This window comes from Myotis nattereri (assembly GCF_964212035.1).
Source record: "Myotis nattereri genome assembly, chromosome: 12".
Classification (NCBI taxonomy): Eukaryota; Metazoa; Chordata; class Mammalia; order Chiroptera; family Vespertilionidae; genus Myotis; species Myotis nattereri.
This window is the reverse complement of record NC_138087.1, coordinates 82,080,021-82,104,449: the sequence shown is the minus strand read 5'-3', so window position 1 is coordinate 82,104,449 and position 24,429 is coordinate 82,080,021. Positions and strand designations below refer to the sequence as shown.

At 71.4% G+C, this 24,429-nt stretch overlaps 1 protein-coding gene across 2 annotated transcripts; it reads left to right on the top strand.

The window, feature by feature from the left end:
- Positions 1 to 467: 467 nt before the first annotated feature.
- On the top strand, positions 468 to 24,429 carry GPSM1 (G protein signaling modulator 1). 2 transcript variants are annotated; one of them, XM_081104206.1, is made up of 14 exons: positions 468 to 619; positions 5,926 to 6,147; positions 7,042 to 7,177; positions 7,367 to 7,509; positions 8,193 to 8,316; positions 8,497 to 8,612; positions 9,199 to 9,354; positions 10,038 to 10,146; positions 11,304 to 11,427; positions 16,582 to 16,652; positions 17,029 to 17,208; positions 21,340 to 21,496; positions 21,834 to 22,042; positions 22,940 to 24,429. In XM_081104206.1, the coding sequence occupies exons 1-14, from the start codon at positions 555 to 557 to the stop codon at positions 23,144 to 23,146; spliced, it is 2,019 nt and encodes a 672-aa protein (XP_080960332.1). In that variant the 5' UTR covers positions 468 to 554; the 3' UTR covers positions 23,147 to 24,429. The 2 variants fall into 2 exon arrangements, 1 of the variants encoding a protein (XP_080960332.1); XR_013996711.1 differs by lacking the exons at positions 468 to 619; positions 5,926 to 6,147; positions 7,042 to 7,177; ... (4 more) ...; positions 10,038 to 10,146; positions 11,304 to 11,427 and adding an exon at positions 15,324 to 15,528 and having other exon boundaries at positions 22,940 to 23,421; positions 24,296 to 24,429.

Below are 24,429 nucleotides of genomic sequence, written 5' to 3'. Positions count from 1 at the left end.
CGCCCCTCCCCCTCCACCCCTCCTCCCAGACCCCAGGTCACAGGGGCAGGGGCTGTTGTGATCAGCACCCCCAGGTCTCTACCGGAGGCCGAGGAGCTCCCCAATGCCCACTCCCCTGCCCGTTCCAAGGGGTGACACGCGGGGGCGGGACCAGAGGGGGGAGGATGCCAAACAAAGGCAGCGGGTCCTCAACATCCCCCCGTGGGGGTGGCGGGAAGGGGGCGGGGAGGCCAGCGCCGGGCCCAGCCCTGGATCCTGGGGTCGGGGCGCAGCACCGCCCGCCCCCGTGCCAGGCGCAGGAGGTCCCGCCCGCCCCCGCCGCGCGCGCGGCCCGCAGCCGCAGCCGCCCCTCCTCCACCGGCGGCGGGGGGAGGGACCGTGACATCACGGCCACGGCGGGAGGGGCGGCGCCCGCGCACATCACTTCCTCGGCGCCTCCGCCGGCGGGGCAGGCGGACAGACGGTGGACAGCGGGCAGCGGGCAGCGCACGGGGCGCCGACGCTGGGCAGCGCGGGGAGGGGTGCGGGGCCCTGGCCTTCGGCGACCCCGGCCCATGGCCAGCCCGGCCCCGCCCGCCGTGGACGAGCTGCCCGGCGCGGCGCGGCGCCTCTACTCCAGGTGGGCTGGGCGCCCCGCGGGCGGCGGGCGCGGGACCGGCGCGGGGCTCGGGCGACCCGAACAAAGGCGGCGGCGGGCGCGCAACGTGGCGGGGACGCGCCCTCCCTCCGGCCGGCGGGGAGGGGGCGCCGGGGGCGGGTAGCGGGGATGTAGGGGGTGTGGGGGATGCTGGCCTCCCTCCGCGGGGGACCAGCGAAGGCCCGCAGACGGGTGGGCAGGGCGGGGGCTGGGCTGGGCTGCTGCCGCCGGACCCCCACCCCGGACATGGGAGCTGGTAGCTTCTCCCCGCGGTGGGGCCACCCGGGTGGGGTGGGGGCTGCCAGGAGCTTCCCGCCCAGCCGGGCACCCCCCCTGCACCACCGGCCTGCGCGCTCAGTGGCCGGGCCGTGCCCCCAGCCCGGGTCTAGCGGGTGGCACTGGGTTGAGGCTGCAGAACCCGCCACCAGGTGGGTGTGTGCCGCCTGGAAAGACACCTGCCTCCAGGCAGATGCCTGGGCGATGGCACGGCCTGGGCCTGTGCCCCGTGCCCGCAGGGATGGCAGGGTGGCCCTGCCCAGGGTGCGTGCCTGCTTGGTGACTCCAGGCCTTTCCGGGGTGTTCCGCAGGGTGATGCCCTGGGCCGGGCCCTGGCGGGTACAAGACCCTCCGAGGGACTGGGCTCTGCCAACCTGTGCGCGGTCCAGACCAGTGGGGCAGGCACGCGCGCTGGGCAGGGGCGATTCTTGGTGGCAGCTCCCAGGGGCAGGCCTGGCGCCCTGCGTGAGCCTGACGGCACCCCCCCCACCCCCGACCTGAAGGACATTGTCACCCCAGCTCCCCCGGCCGCCCCTCACGCCCCGGTCCTCGCTGTGGGGCCCTCAGGGGGCCGCGCCGGGCAGCCCAGCCGCAGGGAACCTCTGCCCGCGCCCGGGTGCGGAGTGGGGGCGTCGTGGCGGGAAAGGCCCTGCTGCTCCTCCCGCTGGTCTGCTCCGTGCTGCCGGCCAGACACAGCCCCATTGTGTGGGCTCCGCACCGAGTGCTGGCCCCGGCCTGGCTCCTGGGCCCCCCACGGGGGGTGTGTGCGTGTGGGTGGGTTTGCTGGCAGCTGATGCGGGAGGCCTCCCTGAAGGACCCCCTCCAGGGCCCCCAGGGGATGGAGGGCTGTGCAGGCAGCATTGGCCCCAGGGCGTGCTTGATGGAGGGGGTGTTGGTCCTAAAGAGCAGCAGTTCATCTGGCTGCCCCGGCTGTGAGTGTGTGTGCGTGCGCGCGTGTGTGTGCAAGTGTGAGTGTGTGTGTGCGTGTATGTGCGTGTGTGAGTTTGTGCGTGTGTGTGCGCGCGCACGTGTGCACATATGTGTGAGTGCATGTGAGTGTGTGCGCGCGTGTGTGTGAGAGATACATTGACAGACAGAGGCTGGGAGACCGTGAACAGCATCTTGGTCACCCCACGGCTTGACATGGGAGCCGGGGTGTGGGCTGGTGCCAGAGCCCAGTAGGGACATAGACAGGGCCCTGGCCCAGGAGACAGCCCGGAGGGGACGCCGGGAGAGGCCTGGGGCCCAGCCTGCGTCCGTGCGAACCGAGGCTGCGCTGAGCTGCCTGCAGGGCCGGCGAGCAGGCCCCCTGGGCTGAGAGCCGGGGAGCCAGGCCCAGGTGTGCGCAGCAGCTCCCGAGCAGAGCGGGCAGCCTCAGGCCAGGTTCGTGTGCCCCCCTGACGCCTGCGTGTCGGGGGAGGAGGGGAAGCCCACCGTGGTGCGGTGTCGGAGCGGGAAGGCTGGCCACCAGGGAGCCATAACCCCTTCACCACCCGGGAGCCAGCAGGCAGCGGCGGGAGCATGGCAGACAGCGCCCGGCCTCCCGGCCACTGCGGTCTGGCTGCTGGGAAAGCGCCTGGTCAGCCCCTTGCAAGGAGCGGTGCGTGCGCCCACAGGATGGCGTGAGAGAGTAGACCCGCTGGGCTTTGGGCGGTGAGTCTGGCAGGGGAGCTAAAGACCACAGCCCCGGGGACCAGAGCGCCCTGGCGGCCAGCGGGCCCAGTCTCCTAACCCGAGAGTGGGCGCCCTGGCAGCCCTTGGGTGCACAGGCCTCGGGGAGGCCCAGGCAGCCGGTGGGGTGGGGAGCCGGCCGCGGGCAGGAGGGCTGGCCCGGCAGTCCACTTGGCCCAGTGCACACGGGCACCTCGCCAGGTGCGGGGCAAACACCCACAGGCCTGCAGAGGGGGTGTTGGGGCAGAGGCACAGGGAGGGGCCTAGCCATGCGGGGCAGCCTCCCAGGGGACCCGGGAGGGTGGCCTGCAGTGCATGTGCCGGGCAGCAGCCTTGGGGGGCGGAATCGGGGCCCGGGGGTGCTGTGAGCCTGCAGAGTTTGGGGGTTCAGCTCATCAGCAGGGGCTGGGCACGGAGGAGGTGGTCTAGGCCCCGCCCCCTCGGCTGAGCTGTTCTGGGGGGCGATGGTGGCATCAGACAGAGACCTCAGGGCAGGGAGGGGAGTGCCCGGCTGGACACCCTTGGGAGCAGGGTCTGGTGTGGGCGGGTGCCTGGGGCCTGGTCCCCCCTCGGCATCCACTGCCCAGAAGGAATCCAAGCTGCCCTCCAGGTGGGCCCTGGGCTTGCCCCTACCCGGTCTTCACGTGGAGGGCGGTGTGTGAGGGCTGGGGCTGGGGCTGGCGGCGGACATGCCCACTGCCCCGTCTCCTTCCTTCCTCCATTCCTCTGGGTTCCGCGCACCCCCCCCATCCCCCCGCCCCGCCTGCCCACCGGCCCGCCCTGCTGACTGCGCTGATCCCGGCTCTGAGCTGCCCTTGATCCTGTCCACCTCGGGCCCTGAGAGCCCCGGATGATCCGCTCGAGAACCTGGGGTCTCCTGCTGCCAGAGCCTTCAGCCCACCACCCTGGGGCGGGGAGTGTCAGGGGAACCCCGACTTCAGTGCAACCCCAGGACCAACAGCCAGGGCGGGGGAGGGCTGACTGGCCGAGAGGGAGGCCGGGAGCCCGTGATGCTGCCCGTGGCCGTGGAGGGCCAGCCTGTGGCCCTGAGCCTGGCCGACAAGGCGGCGTGCCCTGCCCTCGCCCCCACCCCTGCCGCCCGTGGGCCTGGAGCTGCGGCAGCTCGTGCAAAAGATGTGCAACCTGCAGAGGCCCAGGTGCGGCGCGCGCCCGGGGGCACCGGGAGGGCACCTGGGCAGGGGCGGGCGATGGGTGTTGGCGGGGAGGTCAGGTGCCATCGGAGGTTTGGGGGTGCGTGGAGAGGAGCCCTGTACACCTGCCTGGCCTTCTCCAGGTGACCTCCCTACATTGCTGGGGCTCATGTTAGACGCCCCTGTCTGCCTTCGCGATGATGCCCCATCAGGGTGACCCCCCCTTGAGTTTGGGGCCCTGGTTCCCAAGCCAGAAACCTTGGCTCTGGGACAGGTGGGGGCGGCCAGGCCTGCCAGAGCCAGCAGGGCCTGTTCCTGCCCGAAGGGCCCACAGTTCAGAGCCCACGTCCCTCCACCGTCCCCGGAGGAGAGGGCAGGTCGCCCATCAGATGGCTGGCCAGGCAGCGGGGCAGGGACAAGCCAGCCCTCACGGAGCGGCCCCCAGCGTGGCGCCTCAGGGCTGCCCATGGGCGCCTGGGACGGGGCATCTGGCTGGCTCTCCCCGAGCACCGCCGGTGGCTGCCCGGCATAAGGGGGGCGGAGGGGGGGTCCTGACGGAGACCGAGGTCTCAAGGCCGTGTCCCTGACCGCTGGCTCTTGCCGAGGTCACACAGGCTCTGCTTGAATCTCGGGGGATGGGGTGGGGGGGGTCCCAGAGCCCAGGCCCTGTGTTCACGGAGGGGAGGAGCCTGCTCTGCCCCCGGTGTCGGGAGTCGGCTGGACAAGGGGTGGGGGCTTCCCCGGCAGAGAGCTGGGGGCCGTGGACGCAGCTTCCGAGGGTCCCCAGGCCCCGGCCTGCCGTGGGGTTGAGGCCGCCGGGAATGTTGGGGCGCGTGGGCGCATGCAGCAGAGCGGCGGGCTGCATGAGGGGCGCTGGTCAGCGTTTCAGAAGCGCCGGCCCAGCAGCTGTTTATCTCTAAGGAGATGTGCTGGTTCCCAAAAGCTGCTCATCGCACGTTTCCCGCGACACGGGGGGCCGAGGGCTCTGGGCGCATGGGTCGTGTGTGCGCATGTCTGGATCCACGGGCTCCGAAAGCTCCACACGCAACGGGACGAGACAGGCCCGTGGGGCTGCCTGACCGCGTGGGACGTGGGGACAGGACCTCTGGGCTCCCGCTGCTGCCCGGCACTGAGCCCCCCTTCCCTCCGCCCTCGGGCCTCCTCCGGCTGGGGCGGCAGTGTCCCTGGGGCCCGGGGCCGGGTCAGGCCTTGAGCCTGGGACCCACGTGACCAATGGGAGCCGCCGGGGGAGCCGAGGCCGGGGAGAGTGTCCGGCCCAGGCCGCACCGCAGGCAGGGCACAGCCAGGCCTGGGCTGCCCCAACGCCCGGCTCCCCTGACGAGTCCTAAGGGCGGCTCAGTGAGCGGGGCCCACGCGGGGTGCTGGGCGGGGCCTACTTTGGGGTGCTGAGCGGGGCCCCAGGGTTAGGCCTCTCGTCTGAAGCTCCTGCCCACAACCCGGGGGGGGTGGTACGGGGAGCCAGCACGGCCTCCCGCGGGGTGCTGGCCATCACCCAGGCCCTGGCCTTGGGGCTGGGCGGGTTCCCAGGGTTGGAATCACCCTGGGACATGGTGCTGTCTGTTTCCTCCCACCGCAGCACCCTGGGGTGGGGACGCATGGCGGCCGCCGTTTCTCAGGCCCGTCCTGGCCAGCAGCCCGCAGAGCGCTTCTCAGCCTGGGGCCGGGGCCCGGGGGCAGGACGGGCCGAGGCAGCCACGTCCCCCACGAGGACAGGCGGTGGCTGAGCCTCCAGCCACTGAGGGTGAGCCCCCTCCAGGAAACGGGCTGGGGGAGGGGCTGGGCCCAGACCCTGCCTGGGTGTCCGCGGGCAGCTGGCTGGCCCTCTCTGAGCCTCGGCCGCCATGCCTCTCGGGAAGAAGGTGCAGGCTCCAAGCCTCAGGGGCCCCTCCCCCGGGCTGCTGACACTTGGGGGTCGCAGGGTTTGGGGCTCGGCCATCGCAGCCCGAGGTTCAGACTCACGACTTCGGCCCAGGTGGTCCTGAGCCCTGGCAGTGAGGAGGCTCGGGCAGCGGTGAGCCGCACAGTGTGCCAGCCTGGGCATGGGCACGCCACCCGCCCCGGCTGCTGGGCGCTTGTCCAAGGAGAGGTTGGGGTCTGTGTGTGGGCATGGCACGGCCACAGCCCCGGAGGCCCGTGGTCCCCAGCGAGCCGTGACCCTCTCTCCGCCAGGATGGAGGCCTCGTGCCTGGAGCTGGCCCTGGAGGGCGAGCGGCTCTGCAAGGCCGGGGACTTCAAGGCAGGCGTGGCCTTCTTCGAGGCGGCCGTGCAGGTGGGCACCGAGGACCTGAGGACGCTGAGCGCCATCTACAGCCAGCTGGGCAACGCCTACTTCTACCTGAAGGAGTATGCCCGCGCCCTGGAGTACCACAGGCACGACCTGCTGCTGGCCCGGTGAGCGCAGGGAGCGGGCACGGGGGGGGGGGGGGGGGCGCGCGGAGCGGGGAGCCTCAGGGTGCAGGCCTGGGGGTGTGGGCGCGGGGGGTGGGGAGCGGGGAGCCTCAGGGTACAGACCCGGGGGTGCGGGCCCGGGGGTGTGGGCACGGGGTGGGGGAGCGGGGAGCCTCAGGGTGCAGGCCCGGGGGTGTGGGTGCGGGGGGGGGGGGCGAGCGGGGAGCCTCAGGGTGCAGGCACGGGGGTGTGGGCACGGGGGCTCCAGCAGGATCTGCACGCCCTGCCCTCGGGGCCTGGCTGTCAATGCCAGCCGAGGGGCTGAGCTCCCCGGGTCCACGGGAGCCTAGGAAGGGGGCCAGGATCCAGGAAGTGCCCCCAGGAGGCCGTGTGTAAGCTGAGACATGTGTGAGCACGTCTGTATGTCTGCATGGGTGTGAGCATGGGCGAGGCCCCGTGTCCTGTGTGCATGAGCACACGTATGTGCCCGTGTGTCTGTGCCCGTCTCTGGGGCTGTGTGTAGAGGGGTAGCCCCCTCCCTGCCCTGTGTTTCTGGGTGTCCCTGCCCCTCCTGCTCCTTCTTCCGGCTGCAGGGGCCACTCCTCAGCCGCCTCAGTGGCCGGACCCCCAGCCCCAGCCCCAGCCTGTGCGGTGCTGGCAGGCGCCGTCAGACTCACTGCGTGTCATAACGTTAAGTCTCACTTCAAGGCCCCCCAACTCTCCCTGCCTCCATCCGGGGTCCTCCCTGAGCCCCTCCCTGAGCCCCAGCAGCTGCAGGCGATGCAGGGCCCCCCCCCCCGGACCTGGCCCCGCGGAGGGTCGCCCTGAGTGCTGCACCCGGCCCTCCCCCACCCTTGCCGAGACTCCCTGCCGAGCCGGCCCTCGTCTGCCCTCCAGGACCATCGGTGACCGCATGGGGGAGGCCAAGGCCAGCGGGAACCTGGGCAACACGCTCAAGGTCCTGGGCCGCTTTGACGAGGCTGCTGTCTGCTGCCAGCGGCACCTGGACATCGCCCAGGAGCAGGGCGACAAGGTGAGCGGTCGGCCCCCCACGCCCCCCACTCCCCCCCAGCATGTGGACCTGGGGATGCCCCTCCCCGAGTCCTTGCTTTTGGAGCCCTGGGAACAGCCTGGACAGGCGCCCAGCTCTGCGTGCGCCGTGGGGCCACATCTCCACCCAGTGGTGGCTTCGGGGCCACCCCAACCTCGGTGCCGCCCGCAGATCGGAGAGGCGAGGGCGCTGTACAACATGGGGAACGTGTACCACGCCAAGGGCAAGCAGCTGTCCTGGAGCTCCGCGCAGGACCCCGGGCACCTGCCCCCCGACGTCCGGGAGACGCTGCGCAGGGCCTCCGAGTTCTACGAGTGAGTGGGGGGCGGGGCGGGGCCACGAATGGCACACGCGCTGCCCCAGGCACAGCGCCCCCCTCCCCGAGGGCCCCGACAGTGGCAGCCAGGCTGGCCTCCCCGCCCCCCACCTGCCCTCGGGGTCGGCGTGTCCTGCCGGTGCTCGCCCACCGCAGTGGGGAGGAGGGAACCGCTCACCCAGCGCGTGTGGCCTCTACAGCGCATGGGCTGGCCGGCCAGGCGGGCATCAGCCCGCACACTGAAGGGTCACAGGTCCGATTCCCGGCCAAGGGCACATGCCTGGGTGGCAGGGGCAGTGCCCAGCCCCGTTCTGGGCATGTGCAGGAGGCAGCCACTTGCTGTCTCCCTCACATCGCTGTTTCCTCCCTCTCTTCCCGCTCGCTCTAAAACTCAATGGGAAAATACCCTTGGGTGAGGATTACCAAAAGCACCCCAACATTTGGCTGGAAACGGCCGGGGCGTTGGCCGAGCCCCCGGGCGTGGGAGAACTCTTCCCGTTAGAACAGAGGTTAGACCTGGGCCCAGTCGGGGACGGGGGAGCCATGGCCTGAGCCTCGAAGCTCGGACGGCAACGCGTGGACCAGAGCTAAAGGGACCGCTCAGCGCGCTGTGCCGGGGGACAGTCCCAGGGCCCCGCTGCCCCACCGGGAGGAACACGGCCCTGACCGACTCGCCCCCAGGAGGAACCTGTCCCTGGTGAAGGAGCTGGGCGACCGGGCGGCCCAGGGCAGGGCCTACGGCAACCTGGGCAACACCCACTACCTGCTGGGGAGCTTCGTGGAGGCCACGACCTTCCACAAGGAGGTGAGTGGCAGATGGCGGGTGGGCAGCGGCGGGCGGCCTGACGCCCACCCCAGGCTGTGTCCGGGCTTGGTGCTGGCTCCCGGGGCGCCCCCTCTGGACACAGGCAGGGGCGGGCAGGAGGCGGCAGTGCTGTCGGTTCGGTCCCGGCTGCTCTGTGACCCCGGCTGCGGTCGTCCTCAGCGCCTGGCCATCGCGAAGGAATTCGGAGACAAGGCCGCCGAGCGGAGGGCCTACAGCAACCTGGGGAACGCCCACATCTTCCTGGGGCGCTTCGACGTGGCGGCCGAGTACTACAAGTAGGCACCCCGTAGCCGGGAGGGGGGCCAGGTGGGGTCCCTGGCCACCCCAGGAGGGCTGACTGACAGCCGTGGGCCAGGGCTGCCGGGGCTTGGTGAGCGCCTTGTGCCCTGGCTGAGGGCCTCCCGCTGCCAGTTACTGGAGGGACCCAGAGCCGGTACAGCCGTTCCCATATGGACTCGGGACGGTCAGGACCGTGGGCTCCTGGGGGACCCTGATTAGGGCCAGGACACTCGCTGGGCCATCGGCCTCCTGGTCTGAGTGGCTGTGCGGGGCCACTGGGCAGAGGCCGGACCACATGCACTGGTTCTGTGTTGAGCCTGACGCCCCACGTCAGGACGCTGACCACGTGCTGTGTCCCCGGGCCCCCCGTGAGGCGCCCGGCCGGTGTGGGCAGAGCCTGGTGGGGTGCCGCGTCCCGACCGAGGGGGGCAGCGTGGTGGGCGCAGTGGAAGGCGCGGTGGCCACCTGAGGAGGGGGCCGGCCCGTTGCCCACCGCCCACCCTCAGGCAGGAGCGGGGGGCTGAGCAGGCCCCGCCCCAGGGGAGGGGGTGCTGGAGCTTCCTCTGGGTGACCCGCCCGCAGGAAGACGCTGCAGCTGTCCCGGCAGCTGAAGGACCAGGCGGTGGAGGCCCAGGCCTGCTACAGCCTGGGCAACACCTACACGCTGCTGCAGGACTACGAGCGCGCGGCCGAGTACCACCTGCGGCACCTGCTCATCGCCCAGGAGCTGGCCGACAGGTGCGCGCCCACGGGTGGGGGTGGGGGACGCCGCCCAGGGGCTCCCGCAGGCCTGCTCTGCCCCCCCCCACCCCCACCCAGGGGCCCTGGCAGGCGACTCGCAGTGACTCCGGCACAAGCCGGTCGGAGGGGCGCACCTAGTCACCGCTCATCGATCCTTTAAGCCGCACCCCCCCTGCCCCCCCCCCCCCCCCCCCGGTATCTACACGAACAGTCTCGTGCAGAGACAGACAGACCGAAGGTTCCTAAACGCACAGCCGTGCAGAACCGTCTGGGGTGGGCGGTGGCCGGGGCACGGGGGCTCAGGGCCACAGGCCGCGGGCTCGCGCGGGTGGCGGAGAGGAGGTGGAGGAGTTTGACCCCAGACGGTGGCAGTGGTCACGGGTGGCACGCACTGCCGCCGAATCAGCTGAATGACCCAAGGGGCTGGGCCCGCCGTCCCCAGGGTGGAGGGAGCCCTAGGAGTGAGAGCCTTGCCGGCCACTAGGGGGCGAGCAAGCCACGCCGGGAACCCTGGAAGCTGAGTGTCCAGCCCCCCACTCGGCGGCCCACCCCTGGACACCAACCCCGTCCTTCCCACCGCCTGTCAGGCTGGGCCTGACCACCTGGACGCGGGGCCGTGGGAGGCTGGCAGGCCTGGGGGAGGGGCGTGCAGGTGTGGACTCGGTTTCCCTCCCTGGCAGAGTGGGCGAGGGCCGGGCGTGCTGGAGTCTGGGGAATGCCTACGTGTCCATGGGGAGCCCGGCGCAGGCCCTGACCTTCGCCAAGAAGCACTTGGAGATCTCGCAGGAGGTGAGCCAGGCCGGCCCTGCCCCGGCCCCAGCCGCTGCCCCGGCCGCGGGGGAAGCCCCCAGGCACCCAGCCCACTCCCGTCCGGCCAGGCGCCCTGTGCGCTCCCGCTCCTGGACTGTCCCGTGTCCTCTCGGTCCATCGCTGTGTGCTGCCCAGGGGCTGGCCTCCCCGCCTCTCCTGTGGCCTCAGGCCAGGCGACCCATTGGCTGCTGCAGCCAGGAGGTGGGGGGGCGGGGGGCAGGGGGCCTGGGTTCCACCCCCACAGTCTTGTGTGCCCTGTGGGCAGGCACACACCAGGCCCTTCTGTCCCCGCGGAACTGGTCAGGCCAGGCCACAGGGACGCCTGTGCCCAAGGCCCCGGGTGGGAACGACCTGCCAGAGGCTGCCCTGCAGCGTCTTCCGGGAACCGGCCAGCCCATCGTCGCCTTGGGGAGGGTGGGCAGGTCCCCTCCTGTCGTCAGGGCAGCCCCTGGCTGGGAGCCGCGGTGTCTCAGTGACCTCTGGTTCCCGGGCCCCTGGCTGACCTCTCCTGATCTGACCTCTCCCCCTTCCTGCTCCTTGCCCCCCGCCCTGCCTCCAAGAAGCAGCCCCATTCAGAGCAGGGCCACGCCACCTCCCTCCCGCACGCCCCCAGCGCCCGCCCGGACCCACCACAGCCCTGTGTCCGGGGGCAGGTGCGGCCCACAGGTGCCGGGGGGAGATGGAGGGAGCAGGAGAGCTCGGGTCTGGGGAGGGCCTGGGCGGAGAGCCCTCCACCGGGCCGCCCTGTCCCTCCGAGCACAGGCCCTGGCGCTCCTGCAGAAGCCCGCCGCCCTCCGGTTTGCTCCTGGCGCTGCACGCCCTCTGCACCCAGGTTCTCCCAGGAGCCTCTGTCCGAGCAGGAGCCGGGAGGAGCCTGGAGCCTGGCAGGCACCCGGGGGGTGCAGCCTGGCTGAGCAGGCGAGGCCCATGGAGGGTGCCCGAGGAGGAGGGTCCCACGGGCAGAGGTCCTGGCTGCTCGGACCCCAGCCTCCGGCAGCGGGAGGGAGGTGGCCTGGGTGCGCGAGGCCCCACCCAGGAACAGACCCCCTCCTCTGGGGCAGGTGCGGCCTGGTCTCCTTGGAGACCCAGAGGCCCCCCCAGCCTGCTGCCACTGACCCGGCCCCGCTTGGCCACAGATCGGGGACCGAAATGGGGAGCTGACAGCCCGCATGAACGTTGCGCAGCTGCAGCTGGCGCTGGGCCGGCTGAGCAGCCCGGCCGCCGCAGAGAAGCCCGACCTGGCTGGCTACGAGGCTCAAGGTGAGTCCCCGGCTGCGGGGGGGGGGCAGTGCCCACAGGCAGGCCTCGGCTGGGATCAGGGCCTCGGCTGGGATCAGGGCCTCGGCTGGGATCAGGGCCTCGGCGGGCAGGGCCGTGCGGGAGTGCCGCCTGCAGGGCCAGGCAATACTGCGGGTCCCACAGAGGTGGGCTCTGACCTCAAACAGGGGAAGGGCCCCCGGAGGTGGGGAGCCCCTGTGCCTGGGGGTATCAGCATTGGAGCCCTGCTCTGCCCTGCTGAGCCCCCGGTGGGGGTGAGGGCACGATGGGCTATGCAGGTGCAGGGGGGCACACATGGTGGCCCTGTGTCCCCAGGGCAGGGCAGGCGCAGGGAGATTGGAGATGGGATAGTTAGGCATTCGAGGGCTGGGAACAGCACGCGAAACGGGGGGGGGGGGGGGCAATACGGGCCTCGGGCGCCTTCTTCATGGTCTCTGGGCAGCAAGAGCCTGTGGTCACCCTCGCCCCCCCCAGTGGCCCCTCGGCCGGCAGGAAGGGGAGGGCCCTCTGCTCCTACCTTGCTGCCCCCCGAACCCCCCCACCAACGTCCGAGGACCCCCCAGGGGACCAGGTGGGAGGGACTGAGTCAGCAGATGGAGTGGGCGGGGCGCTGGTCAGGTCCAGCCGCTGGAATGACCTCCTCGCTCACGGGCTGCTGGTCGCCCCGTGCAGGTCAGCGATGCGCACACAGGACAGACCGTTCCCTGCAGAGCAAACAGATGAAGAGGCTGCGGTGGGGGAGGGGGGCTGCGGCGGGGGAGGGGGCTGCGGCGGGGGAGGGGAGCTGCGGCGGGGGAGGGGGGCTGCGGCGGGTGCTGGGCGGCTCAGGCGCGAGGCAGCGGCCCCTCCCCACCCCCATGGTTCTTGCGTTTTCTTGGAGTCTGGCCCCTGCCTCTCGATGGCCATGTTCCCAGGGGCACCCCCTGCCCCCCACCTGGGCTGCTGAGAACCAGGCCAGGAGTCGGCTGCTGGGGTGGGTCCCAGGGTTTTTGGACGTGGCCTGTCCTAGGAGAGGGGGGTACATGTCACCCCAACTCAGCTTGCTAAAGACTGAAGGGAGGGAGCCGTCTTCTGGGGCCCTCAGCCTGCCCGTTTTGGGGGTGCTGTGGTCGAAGGAATGGGATGGAGTGTGTCCCCCAGGAAGTATCAGGCCAGGGTGTTCCGAGGCTGGGCAGCTCTGAGAGCCCCTGGCAGCCCCTGGCCCTTGGGGGCCACCCTCTGGGAACCCGGGCAGGAGGTGGGGGCAGGGCTGCGCCTGGAAAGGCCCATCCTCCTCGGGGAAGGGGGGCCGTGGTGGAACAAGGCGGCTTCTGTCCTCCCCACGCCAGCTCCTCCGGCTGGACCCTCCCCGGCCAGGCCCCCAGCAGCCCCCCCAGCAGGCTGGCGGCCAGGGAAGCCCGCAGGCCCTGGGAACAGGCCATCCTGTGAGGGCGGTGGCCCTGCAGCCTGCCCAGGCTGAGGGGGGGGGGGCGGGGGGGGGCGGGTCTGGGGGCCGCGGCCTGGAGGCTCCGGCTCTGGGGTGCGGCCTGCTGGCCACTGGAGGCAGGCGGGCGCCCTGAGTGTGGGCGGCCTTGGAGGAGACCCCGCTCAGGTGAGCCCCGCTCGACTTCCTGCAGCGGGTGGCGCTCATTCCCTCACCCCCCCCCGCCCCCCGTGCCTCCTGAGTCAGGGTGGTGGGCTGGCCCAGGTCCCAGAGCCAAGCACCCACTTCTGGGAACTCCCTTGAGGGGTGGGGCAACCACATCTCCAGAGCCTGTCAGTTGGGGTGGGGGGTGGAGGGGAACAGGGAGCACCTCGGAGGGCAGGGGCTGGGCCCAGGAGAGGGGGCGTGGCACGCGGTGGGCGTGGTCTGTGGCTGGTGTCTGGCTCGGGCTTGCTTCCTTGTCTTGATAAAAACAGGGCCCCTTCTGCAGCTGGAGGACCCAGAGCCTCTCCATTCAGCCCCCACCCCCCAGCGAGTCTGTGTGGGTGGGGCGCCTCCCTGCACTGTGTCTGGGCCCCAGCGTCCAGGTGTCCTGGGTGCCCACCTGCCCTTCCCAGCAAGGGCACCTGGCGATGGGCGGGCAGGACGAGGGCCCGGGACATCCCCGACGCACTGCTCGGTCGGTGCAGAGCGGAGGGAGCCAGTCCGCCTGCCCTCGGTGGGGCGTCCCCCGTCGGTCCCCACAGGCCTGGGCTGTCCCATCCCCCAGGCTCACACTGCTCTGCGGCTCCCCGCTCCTCTCGTCCCTGCTCAGGGTGTCCGGGTGCAGAGCGGCAGGAGCCCCCAGAACACTGCACGGAGGGTGGAGATGCACACGGCGTGTTGTCCGAGGGGCTGTTCAGACCGCGGGCTCTGGTCCCGGCTCTGCCGCGTCCTGGCTGGCTAAGTGTCTGGACCCAGCTGTGCCTCAGGATCCCCACCTGGGAAGTGGGCCCACGGTCACCCTGGGAACGGCACCTGGCAGGAGTGAGGGCACAGCTGCCCTGCGCGGGCGCGCCTGCGGCCCTGACTTCCCCGTCCTGCCCCTGCCTGCCCCTCCCCACCCTGTGGCCTAGTCCAGGCGGCCCCCTCCCTGGGCCCAGCCAGTGTCCACAGTCTCGGGAGGGCGGCCCGAAGGGGACGGTGCATGGGGAGCCGCACGCGGGGGCCCACACGCAGGCGCTCAGCCAACACTAGCTCCTCGCCACGTCCTGATGCAGCACCTACTGTGCGCCAAGCCCTGGGGGAGCCCTAGGCCAGTGACGGCGAACCTTCTGAGCTCGGCGTGTCAGCGTTTTAAAAAACCCTAACTTCACTCTGGGGCCGTGTCACATATAGAATTTTTTTGATCTTTGCAACCATAGTAAGACAAAGATTTATATTTTTGACATTTATTTTATATATTTAAATGCCATTTAACAAAGAAAAATCAACCAAAAAAATGAGTTCGCGTGTCACCTCTGACACGCGTGTCACCTCTGACACGCGTGTCATAGGTTCGCCATCACTGCCCTAGGGGCACCCCAGCGGCCAGAACAGGCAAGGATGGCGGTCAGTCCTGTGCCAGGAAGTCGCCTCGTGTCCCCGGGCTTCGGAGGAACACGGGGGACAGCTGGGGTGTCAGGTGGACAGCGGGTGGCTTCGCGGAGGCCGTGTCAGTCCGCACTGGCTGTGCCACGGAACCGCGGACCGGGCGGCTGAAACGATTCTTTCTCTCAGTCTGGAGGCTGGGGGTCCGAGCTCAGGTGCCAGCGCGGTGGGTTCCGGTGAGGGCTCCCCGGCTTGCAGAGGGGAAGAGTGGGGTGCAGGAGACAGCGAGCTGTCTGGTCCCTTCTGAGGGCACCAACCCCAGCACAGGGTCCACCCCCGTGACCTCAGCCGCCCCACGTCACGTGCCAGGGCCCACGGCCCAGCCGTCACACTGGGCTCTGGGCGTCCACGTACGACACAAACATGCAGCCCTTAACGGTGACATCTGAGCAGAGACGAAGGAGCAGAAATGGAGGAACCGTGTCCAGACACGGGCCCCCCACGAGCGAGCCTGGCCCGAGGGAGGGAGTAGCGGGGCTGTGCCTGGGGCAGATGAGTGCAAACGGGGGGGGGGGGGGCGGCAGGGCTGACAGGGAGGAACAGAGCTAACGGGGCCTAAGCTGTGCGTAGAGAAGGGATTTGGGCGCAAGGCTGGGGGGGCGGGCGGGTGTGGGGCAGGCGGGCGGGCAGGGGACTCCATCTGGGTGAGGCGGGAAGGGGTCGGGTTGGGACAGGATGTCAGGGTGGCTGGTGGGGCAGATCCTCACCAGGGAGGGAGGGACGGCCGGGGAAGTTTCCAGGCCTCGCCCTCAGGTGGGAGGGGCGGGCGGGGAGCGAGCCGGCGGTGCCCGGCCTGAATGCCCCCAGTCAGCCGAGGTGTGGGTGCCGGACGGGCAGGCGGGAGGACCGGGGCTCCCTCCACACAGAGGCCGCATTTAGCCGGGCCCGAGGCTGCCGCCGCGCTGGCCACGGGGACCCGCCCGGAGCTGGACGCTGCGTGTCGGGGGCGGTGCAGCCGCTGCCGAGGCCGGGGACGCGGAGGGCCAGGAAGGGCCAGAGCGGCCGAGGGGGGCCCGGGCCCAGCAGACAAGGTGGGGAACCCGAGGGGGGCCCTCAGGGTGTCGGGCGGCCGAGAGAGAGGCCCCACCAGGCCGGGCGGGCGATGGAGCAGGGGCCTCGCTGGCCGTGGGGAGCAGGGGCCTGTGCCCCGTCCGGCCCTGCGGCCCCTCAGCCCTGGCACCGAGGTGCCCCTCCTTCTCCCCATCGATGCAGATGGCAGAGGGGCGGGCAGAGCCCCCAAGTGCCATGGGGTCTGAGAGTGAGTCCTTGCTTCTTCCTCATGGGCTGGGAGGAGGGGCCCTGACCGCGCCCTGGGGCCCGTGTCCCGCAGCCTCAGGCGGGTCGGCTGCCCGCTCCGGGCGCTCAGGGGCGGGGAGGGCAGCAGTGGCCCCGCCTGGGCTCCGGGGACACTGTGTTCCCGCCCAGGCCGGCTCGCTTCCCGCCTCTGGAGAGCGGGACGGGGTGTGGCTCCCCCGGAACCTGGAGGCCAGACCGGGAGAGGGCCCGGCCGCCCAGCCATCCCCCAGCCCTCTCTGGACCCCAGTTCTCATGAAGCCTGGACACTCGGTGGCTCCGTCCCTCGGGGCTGTCCGGGCAGGAGGTGTGGCCGGGGCTGGGGGCTCCCCGTAGGCCGCAGCGGTTCTCAACCTTCTGGCCCTTTAAATAGTTCCTCATGTTGTGACCCAACCATAACATTATTTTCGTTGCTACTTCGTCACTGTCATGTTGCTACTGTGATGAATCATCATGTAAATATCTGAGATGCAGGATGGTCTGAGGCGACCCCTGTGAAAGGGTCGTTCGACCGCCAAAGGGGTCGCGACCCACAGGTTGAGAACCGCTGCCGTAGGGCCTGCAGTCGTGGGGCCCGCGTGGGGCCTGGGCGGCCGCCGAGTGGGCAGGGGAGAGCCGGGTCCAGAGCTGGGGCACTGGCCCTTACGGGGGACACGGCAGTCAGACCCGACCCAGGCCCTGCAGGACGCACGCCGCCTCCACGCGGGCGGGAGAGGCGAGCTCGGCCCCAGGTGCCGGCCCACCAGCCTCCGCTCCCCGGGCCCCGCGGGCTGACGGCCGCTGTTTGGCAGGGGCCAGGCCCAAGAGGACGCAGCGGCTGAGCGCGGAGACCTGGGACCTGCTGAGGCTGCCCCTGGAGCGGGTGAGCGGGGGGCGGGGGGGGGGGGGAGGGCGGGGACACGGCGGGGACAGGAGGACGTCAGCGAGTGCAGAGCGTGGGCCGCGGGCTAATGAGGCCGCTGCCTGTCTGCTGAGCGGCCACCTCTGTCCACGTCATCCCTGCCCGGGAGACAGACGTGCCATCTGCCCGTCGGGTCCCTGAGAGGCCCACGGCCTGTCGTGCCACCGCCCACTCCCTCCCTCCCCGCATCAGGGCCCTGCCCGCCGTAACCCCGGGGCCCGAGCCCGGTGTCCTCACCCCACAGACCCCTCTGTCCTGCCCAGCACATCCCCAGCCCCCCATTAGGGCCTTGGGGTGCTGGTGGCCCACCCACGCCTGGCCTCCCGCCCCTCCCCAGGAGCAGAATGGAGACAGCCACCACTCCGGGGACTGGCGGGGGCCGGGCAGGGACCTGCTCCCCCTCCCCGTGAGGAGCCGGAAGTACCAGGAGGGGCCAGACGCCGCTGAGAGGAGGCCCCGGGAGGGCGGCCACTCCCCGCTGGACAGCGCAGAAGTCCGGGTGCAGATGCCACGCACGGTAGGCAGCTTGTCCTCGGCTCAGCCGGGGGCCCGGGGGCCTCACCGCCCATCAGGACAGCACACGGGGGCTGAGGTTACGGCCCTGGCCGCCCGGGACCTGCCGGCAGCGCAGGGACAGTGTTGAGCTGTGAGCCGCACCCACCCTGCCGGCCCCTCGGACAGAGCAGCCATGCCCAGTGAGGGGACGGGCAGCCCACGGTAGATGGACGGTCGGGGGTGGATGGACGCGCTGGCCTCCTGCAGCCTGGCAGGTGTCCCTCTGTGCCCTGAAGCCCCTCCAGGCTCACGGGAGCAGGTCAGGGTTCAGAGGTCAGCCTAGACGCCCCTCCCCCCCCCCAATACCTGGTCCAAGCCTCCGGAATCAGTCTGAACAGTGCGCTGTCACCCCCGCCCCAGCCTGTGGGTGTCGGCGTGGATTCTCCACACGGTGGCTGCTGCCCACCCTTTCCCAGGAGCTCGGGTGGGGTCTCTGCCGACCCCTTTGGCCCCAGCGCTGCTGTCATCAGGGCCTGTGTCCATGAGCTGAGGAGGGATCGCTGCACAGGAGGGGCGCTGGACGCCGGGTGAACGGCCGTGTGGTTGGGGTCCAGGCAGTGAGGGCCTCGCCCCACAGGAGGGCCGTGCGGTCTGAGGGGACCGGGCATGGGGGACAGGGCTAGGCAGGCCCAAGGTAGGGCCTGGGGGGTCCTGAGTGGGCCCAGCCAGAAAGGACCGGACAGGGAGGACCCCAACGCCCAGGCACGGGGTGGGGGGCCACGCGGCTGAGGCGCAGGGAGGACTGCCCGGGGCTGTGAGGGTGGGTGGCACCGGACCTTGCCCGTGGCCCCCGTCCCCGAGCTCCCCCCCCAGGCGACAACACTGCCCGCACCCACTCTTGTCATGTGACCCGGGGCTGAGTGAGGCGGGGGCAGAGCCCAAACCCCAATTCCCTGGCGTCTCCCCCACAGCAGGGAGAACAAAGGGACTTGTCTTTCTGGCTCCCGCACTCCTCACCCACAGCAGCCTCCCGCCCGACAGCTGGTTCCACCAAAAGGCAGCCGGGGCCAGCGGTGCGCCACCTCCAGTGCCCAGGGGCTCAGCCTCGGGCAGAGGTGGGCTCAGCCCGCGGGGTCCAGGCTGTCCCCGTCCAGCCAGGCCAACGTGCCCCCGGCCCACATCCGCCAGCCCCCCCATGCTGCTCCCTGGCACCCCTGTAGCTGCCGCCTGGGACCCCTTCTTCTGGACAGACAACAGCCGACACCCGGGCCTGTCCTGTGTAGCTCGTTTACAGAAACCCCGAGGGGGAAACTGAGGCAGAGGGCAGGGGTGTCAGGCCAGACCGGTGGCGCTGGGGCTCCAAGGCCTGGTCGGCCCAGCACCTGAGGCTTGGCCCCATGAGAACAGCGGGCTTCGGGGTGCTGGTGTTGTGGGGGGACTCCCATGGCCGTGCTGAGCCTGGCCCCACTGGAGACCCGGACCCCGGTGGCAGGGTGAGCCCCCTGCCCGCCAGGCACCTGACCCAGCTCCCCGGACAGGAGGCAGCCTTGGAGGGCGGGGCCTGGGCTGTGGGGGACCCCTCTGCCCCGGGATCTGCGCTTGCTGTGGAGGGAACAGGGCAGGGAGGGCCCGGGAGGAGGCTCCAATGGCCCCGTCCTGTCCTCCTGCGGCTCACAGCCACTGCCCGGTGCTTCCTGGTGAGCCCGGGCTGGCGTGGTGACAGGGACAGGCCTCCTGCGCCGGCCTCCAGGGCAGGAAAGGGACGCGGGGACAGTTGAAGCAGGGAGGGCCCTGGCCTTGGGGCTGGGCGGAGGCCAGGGGGCTGCTGTGTGGGGAGGGGCCGTGGGAGGGTGTCGGGCTGAGGGTGGCCGAGCCCCCAGGTGGGAAGGCCCTGGGACCAGCTCCCCGGGGGCGGCCGCCGCCCTGGCTCCAAATCGGCTGGAGAAAGTGGCGGCGTCTCCGGGCTGACCCAGCGAGGGAAGGACGCGGGGCCTGGGCTGGGCGTCGGTTCCCATCCCCCAGGCCCTCCGGTGTGACCGCCACTGGCCAGCCAGAGGCTCAGTGCTGTGCTCAGGGAAATCCACTTCCGAGTGTTTACGGAGCGCCTGTGTGCATGTGTGCCTGTGTGTGCGTGTGTGTAAGCGTGTGAGTGTGTGCATGAGCGTGTGTGCGAGGGAGCGAGCTTCGGCGCTGGTGGGCGGGGACGGGGAGGGCCCTCACGGGTCCTATTTAAGCGCGCAGCTCCCAGGGCCCCGAGTCTCAGCGGCGAGGTGTGCGGGCAGGGCAGTGAGTGGCACGGGCACCTTGGCGTCCTGCCCTGGCCCCACGTGGCCAGCACCCGGTGGACCCAGCGAGCTCCGGACGCGGTGTGAGTGTGGGGCCCTGACCGGTGGAGGGGGAGCCTCCTGGTCCGTGTGGACCCCAGCAGAGCTGTGGGGGAGGGGGGCTGGCAGGTGGGCGTGCAGTCAGCCCCGGGGACTGGGTGGTCATCCCAGACTCATGCCCGGGTGAGTTCAGGGTGTTCCCTCAGCCCCGGCCCTGGGTTCTGGGCAGCACTGGGCCATGGCATCACCCCTGAGGGGCTGGCTAGGCAGGCGGGGAGGGGCAGCCCAGGCCGGGGGTGGGGGCTGTGCTCCCAGTGAGAGACTGGCCTGAATTCTAGCAGGGGCTGGAGTGAGGCCTGAGGAGCTCTGAGACCGGGGTGGACGGAGCCTGAATTTGGGGCAAAGGAGAGGTCGGAGCAGGGACAGCCCCCAGGCCCGCTGGGCTGGGCTCCAGGTGGTGGCCTGAGCGAGGGCGCGGGGGCTCCGAACTGTCCAGACCCTCCCGTGTGCACCTCTGGTCTCGGGCCCACAGCCCCCATGTCACACGGGAAGCGTCAGCCCTTCCCAGGTGCCCCGGCTCCCGGGGGTGGGGCTGCCAGGCCCGGGATGGGCTCTGCCTGGGCCTCAGGAGCCTCAGGACACAGTGCAGGGCCCTCGAAGCCCGGCCCCGCCCCGGCCCCAGCCCCGGGCCCCCCCCCCCCCCCCGCCCCGGCGGCGATGGGCTGCGGAGGCCTCGGGGCCTCCCTGAGTGCCGAGTGTCAGTCCGGGGGAGGCTGGAGAGTGCTGGGGTCACACCTGTCCTGGGAGGGGCTGGCTCCCTTCACCTGGCCTGTGTGGGGTGCTGCTGTGCTCACCCCACTCCTGGCTGAGCCCAGGGTTCCCCACAGCCACTCAGCCCACAGCAACCTGGGAGCAGAGCCCACGACCTTGGGGGAGGCACCCAGCCGCTCGGCCGCGCTCGGCCTGTAGGTCCCCGTGAGGCCTCACCAAGGGCAGCCCCCGCCAGGGCCCCTCATGCCAGCTGTCCCTTCCCTCCCTCCCGCTGTGAGGTTGGGGGGCCGCAGGAGAGCAGAGACCTGGGGAGCCTTAAACTGTGGCAGCCTTGGCTCTGGGCCTGCGGGGGGCGGGGGGAACCTGCCGGGGTCTCTGACCCCCGAGCTGCCCCTCCCCACAGCGGGAGGCCAGGCTGGCCGCTCCTGCTGCCGTGTGAGCTGGGACCTGCGAGCTCTGTGCCTCCGTCTCCCCGTGGAGCGGCGGTGTCTCTGCTGCTGTGGTCTCTGCGCGCCCAGCGTGGAGCGAGCCGGAGGCCACCAGCTGAGAGATGGACGGGGGCTGGGCAGGGCCCTGGACCAGGCCTGGGAGGCTGGGGGGTTGGGCCTGCTCTGGCTCTGCCCTCTGGGGAGGCCGGACAGACCCCACCTTCCAGCCGCCCCTCCTGTGGACGTGTGAACCGAGGCCCAGGGTCACCTGCCAGGAGGGACTCCGCCAGGCCCGGTGGCCCCGTATCTTATCTCACCCCCCCCCCTTCCCCTTCCTGACCACTCTCCCCATCCTGACCCGCCGGTGGGACTTGCCTGGGCCCAGCTGGGTCACCCTGGGGTCAGGCTGCACTGGTGGCATCTCCCAGGGCCCGGGTGGTCCAGCTGCAAACCCGGGGAGGGGCAAGGTCATGGCCGAGGATGAGGGATTGACGGGGCGAGGGGCGGCCTGGGGACCAGAGGAGGCCGAGGAGAGTCCTGCCCCCGGCCCAGGCCCAGCAGCCCCCGGGTCGTGTCGGGGGCTGTGAGGGGGCCTTGGTGGCCAGCGCTGACCACCCCTCCCGTCCGCAGAGCCTCCCGCGGGTCCCGTCCGCTGACGAGGAGTGCTTCTTCGACCTGCTGAGCAAGTTCCAGAGCAGCCGCATGGACGACCAGCGCTGCCCGCTGGAGGAGGGCCAGCCCGGGGCCGCCGAGGCCATGGCCGCCCCCGCCCTGGAGGAGAGGATGGGTGAGCACCGCCGGCTCCCGACCTTGAAGGGGCAGAGCCCCCAGCTCCCAGGGCGAGGGGGGCGAGGGGGGCGAGGGCGGTGCAGTGGCTGCCAAGAGCCCGAGTCACTGAGCTCCCGCCCCCGCCTCCCCCAGCTGCCTCCTGGGACGCGTCATCCGCCCTCCAGCCCGTGTCAGAAGCTTCGTGTCGGGGGCGGGGGGGGGGGGGGGGCTCTCCTCCTGGCACGTCCTGGAGGCAGGTGTGGGGGCCCCGGCAGGGGCAGCGGGGACCCCGTGTGCCCCCAGCAGTGCTGCGGGCTGGGCTGACCCCCCGGCCCTCCCTGGCCCTGTCCCCGCAGCCCAGCCCTCGCTCACCGCCTCCCCGCAGACGGAAGAGCTCTTCGACCTCATCGCCAGCTCGCAGAGCCGCCGGCTGGACGACCAGCGCGCCAGCCTGGGCCGCCTCCCAGGGCTGCGCGTCACCCACAACAACCTGGGGCACCTGCGTGGCGACAGGGACCCCCAGGCGCCGGGGGACGAGTTCTTCAACATGCTCATCAAGTGCCAGGTAGGCGCTGCCGGCGGTAGGGGTGGGGGGTGAGGGGTGTCCGGCCCAGGCCCCCTGCAGGGCTCTGCCCTCCTCTTCGGCCGGGTCTAGGGAAGCCTTGGGGGGGTTGGGGCGGGGCGGGGGAGGGGGGGAATGACAGGCTGCTCAGCAGGTGTCACCAAGCGGCCATCGGTGGTCAAACCCCCCCTGAGGTCACCCCCAGAAGTCCTCAGTTTGGCTGTTCGGACAGAGCTGGGGGGTCCCCAAGGCAGTGGCTTTGGGGACCCCTCCAGCCTTCCACCCTGGACAGAGAAAAGCCACAGGCCAGATGGCACCCGGAGTGGGGAGGCGGCGGGTCTCACTGCCCGGGGTTTCCAGCACGGGGCCCAGGCCAGCAGAGCCTCCCGGGCAGGGGCGGGGTACACGGCCTGCGGGCAGAGCGGGCAGTTTGCAGACGTGACGCTCGTTCCACAGACAGGAAAGCACCGCCCTCGGCGAGCCTGGGGGCCCCCCCGAGCCCCCCGTCCACATGCACGCAGGCTCCTGGCCCTTCTGCTCCAGACCCTGCAGAGAAGCCCCCGTGCTGCTCAGCCCCCGAGGTCCCCAGCACCAGCCCCACCCGAGGCCCCTGAGGAGCTCCCCACCCCAGGCTCTGGGGGCTGTGGCCTCCCGCCCTGTCCCAGGGACTCCTGACCGCACCTCTGTCAGGGTGCTCTGGGGGGGCCCCGGCAGCTCCACCTCCCAGATGGCTCACCCCACACCTGCAGCTGTCCCCCCCCCCGGGTGGCCTCGCCCTCCTGGCCTGGCCGGTCACTGGCCGACAGCCCGTGCCTTGGGGTTGTCCGCGGGGCCTCTGCTGGGCTGGGCCCCCCGAGGCCTGGAGGGCCAGGCCCCCGACCGCGTGTCCGCTCTGCCCAGTCCTCCAGAATTGACGACCAGCGCTGCCCGCCGCCTGACGGGCTGCCCCGCGGCCCCACCATGCCCGACGAGGACTTCTTCAGCCTCATCCAGAGGGTGCAGGCCAAGCGCATGGACGAGCAGCGGGTGGACCTCGCCGGGAGCCCGGAGCAGGAGGTGGGCGGGCCCCCGGAGCCTCGGCAACAGTGCCAGCCCGGCACCAGCTAAGGCCTCGAACCCACAGCCAGGCCCACCCTCCTGGAGGCCCAGGGAGCAGCTCTATCGCCCAGGATGCCCACAGCCTCTGAGAAGCTCATCCTCCCTAGGCCGTGGCTGAAGGCCGGCTGGGCCCCCGCCCTTTCCACTGAGCCGGACACCGGGCACCGCCCCCACTGAATGCCCCTCCCCAGGGAGGCAGGCTGGGCCAGGCCAGGCCGTCGGGGGGGGGGGGGGGGGGAGGCCTTCTCTGTCCTGGGCCCGCCCCCCGTGGTACACAGCTCCCCGCAGGCCTTCCTGGTCAGCCCTCCCTCGCCCCGACCCCTGCCCAGGTGCTGTCCAGGCCTGGGCCTCTCCCTGCCCCACCGCTGTCCTGCAGCCAAATGTGAAAACCCTGCTGCCGCCCCACCCCCCAAAGGTTCTGTGCCGCCTCCTCAGGGGGCCGCCAGCGACATGGACGTCCCAGAGCTGGTCCCAGGCAGGCCAAGCGCAGACATGCTGGTCCCAGCCCCGGCCTCTCACCCCTAGGAGGGCCCCTCCCTCCCACCCAGGCTGCAGCGGGGGGACAGGAAGCCCACAGTGGAGGCAGGCTCACCTGCTCCCACAGCTCCTGGCCCTGAGCCCCAGCCCCAGGCGGCCCTGAGCAGGCAGGCCTGAGAGGAAGGCGGGGGTGAGCGTCCACATTCCTCAGCTCCAAGCTCGGGAGCCCAGCCATGGATGGGGCCTGGGTGTGCGGGGACCGGGGCCAGCAGGCCTGCACCTGGCCGTGCAGGACGGGCAATGGCCTGGAGGCTGCCACACCATGGCCACGGGTGGCAGCGGGTCAGGCAAAGCTGGGAGGCTCAGCTCCGCCCTCCCCCACCAGCTAGGGCTACGTCGTCCCTGCCTCCTCCGTATGTGGAGGGGGTCCTGCCCCTCCCTGTCCCCAAGTTGTCCACAGGATGGGCAGGAGACAGCCCTCACCCACACCCATTCCTGGGCCCAATCGCAGGCCCCCCTCTACCCCCACCCCCCGGCCTGGGGTTGATTCTCAGCCCCAAGACCCAGGACGGCCCCTCCTCTCCAGGTCCTGCTCTCAGCCCAGCCCTGGGTTCTGGGGGAGGGCAGGGTGCTGGGGCCCGCCTGGCGGGGTGTGATGCGGGGTGTGGGGACCGAGGGCAGGGCTGGCCGCCGGTACTTGAATGGACATGCGTATTTATTACCCTCGCGTTTCTGCCATTGTCCAAGGGCCCTTCCCAGACCAAGGGTACATTTGTTTTTCTGTTTTTCCGGAGAAATAAAGTCGGCCGAGCGAA

Coding starts and splice junctions, on each gene's coding strand:
- GPSM1 (XM_081104206.1), top strand. CDS start 555: ATGGCCAGCCCGGCCCCGCCCGCCGTGGACGAGCTGCCCGGCGCGGCG. Junction 620..5,925: donor GCGCGGCGCCTCTACTCCAG/GTGGGCTGGGCG, acceptor TCTCTCCGCCAG/GATGGAGGCCTCGTGCCTGG. Junction 21,497..21,833: donor CGCCCTGGAGGAGAGGATGG/GTGAGCACCGCC, acceptor CTGTCCCCGCAG/CCCAGCCCTCGCTCACCGCC.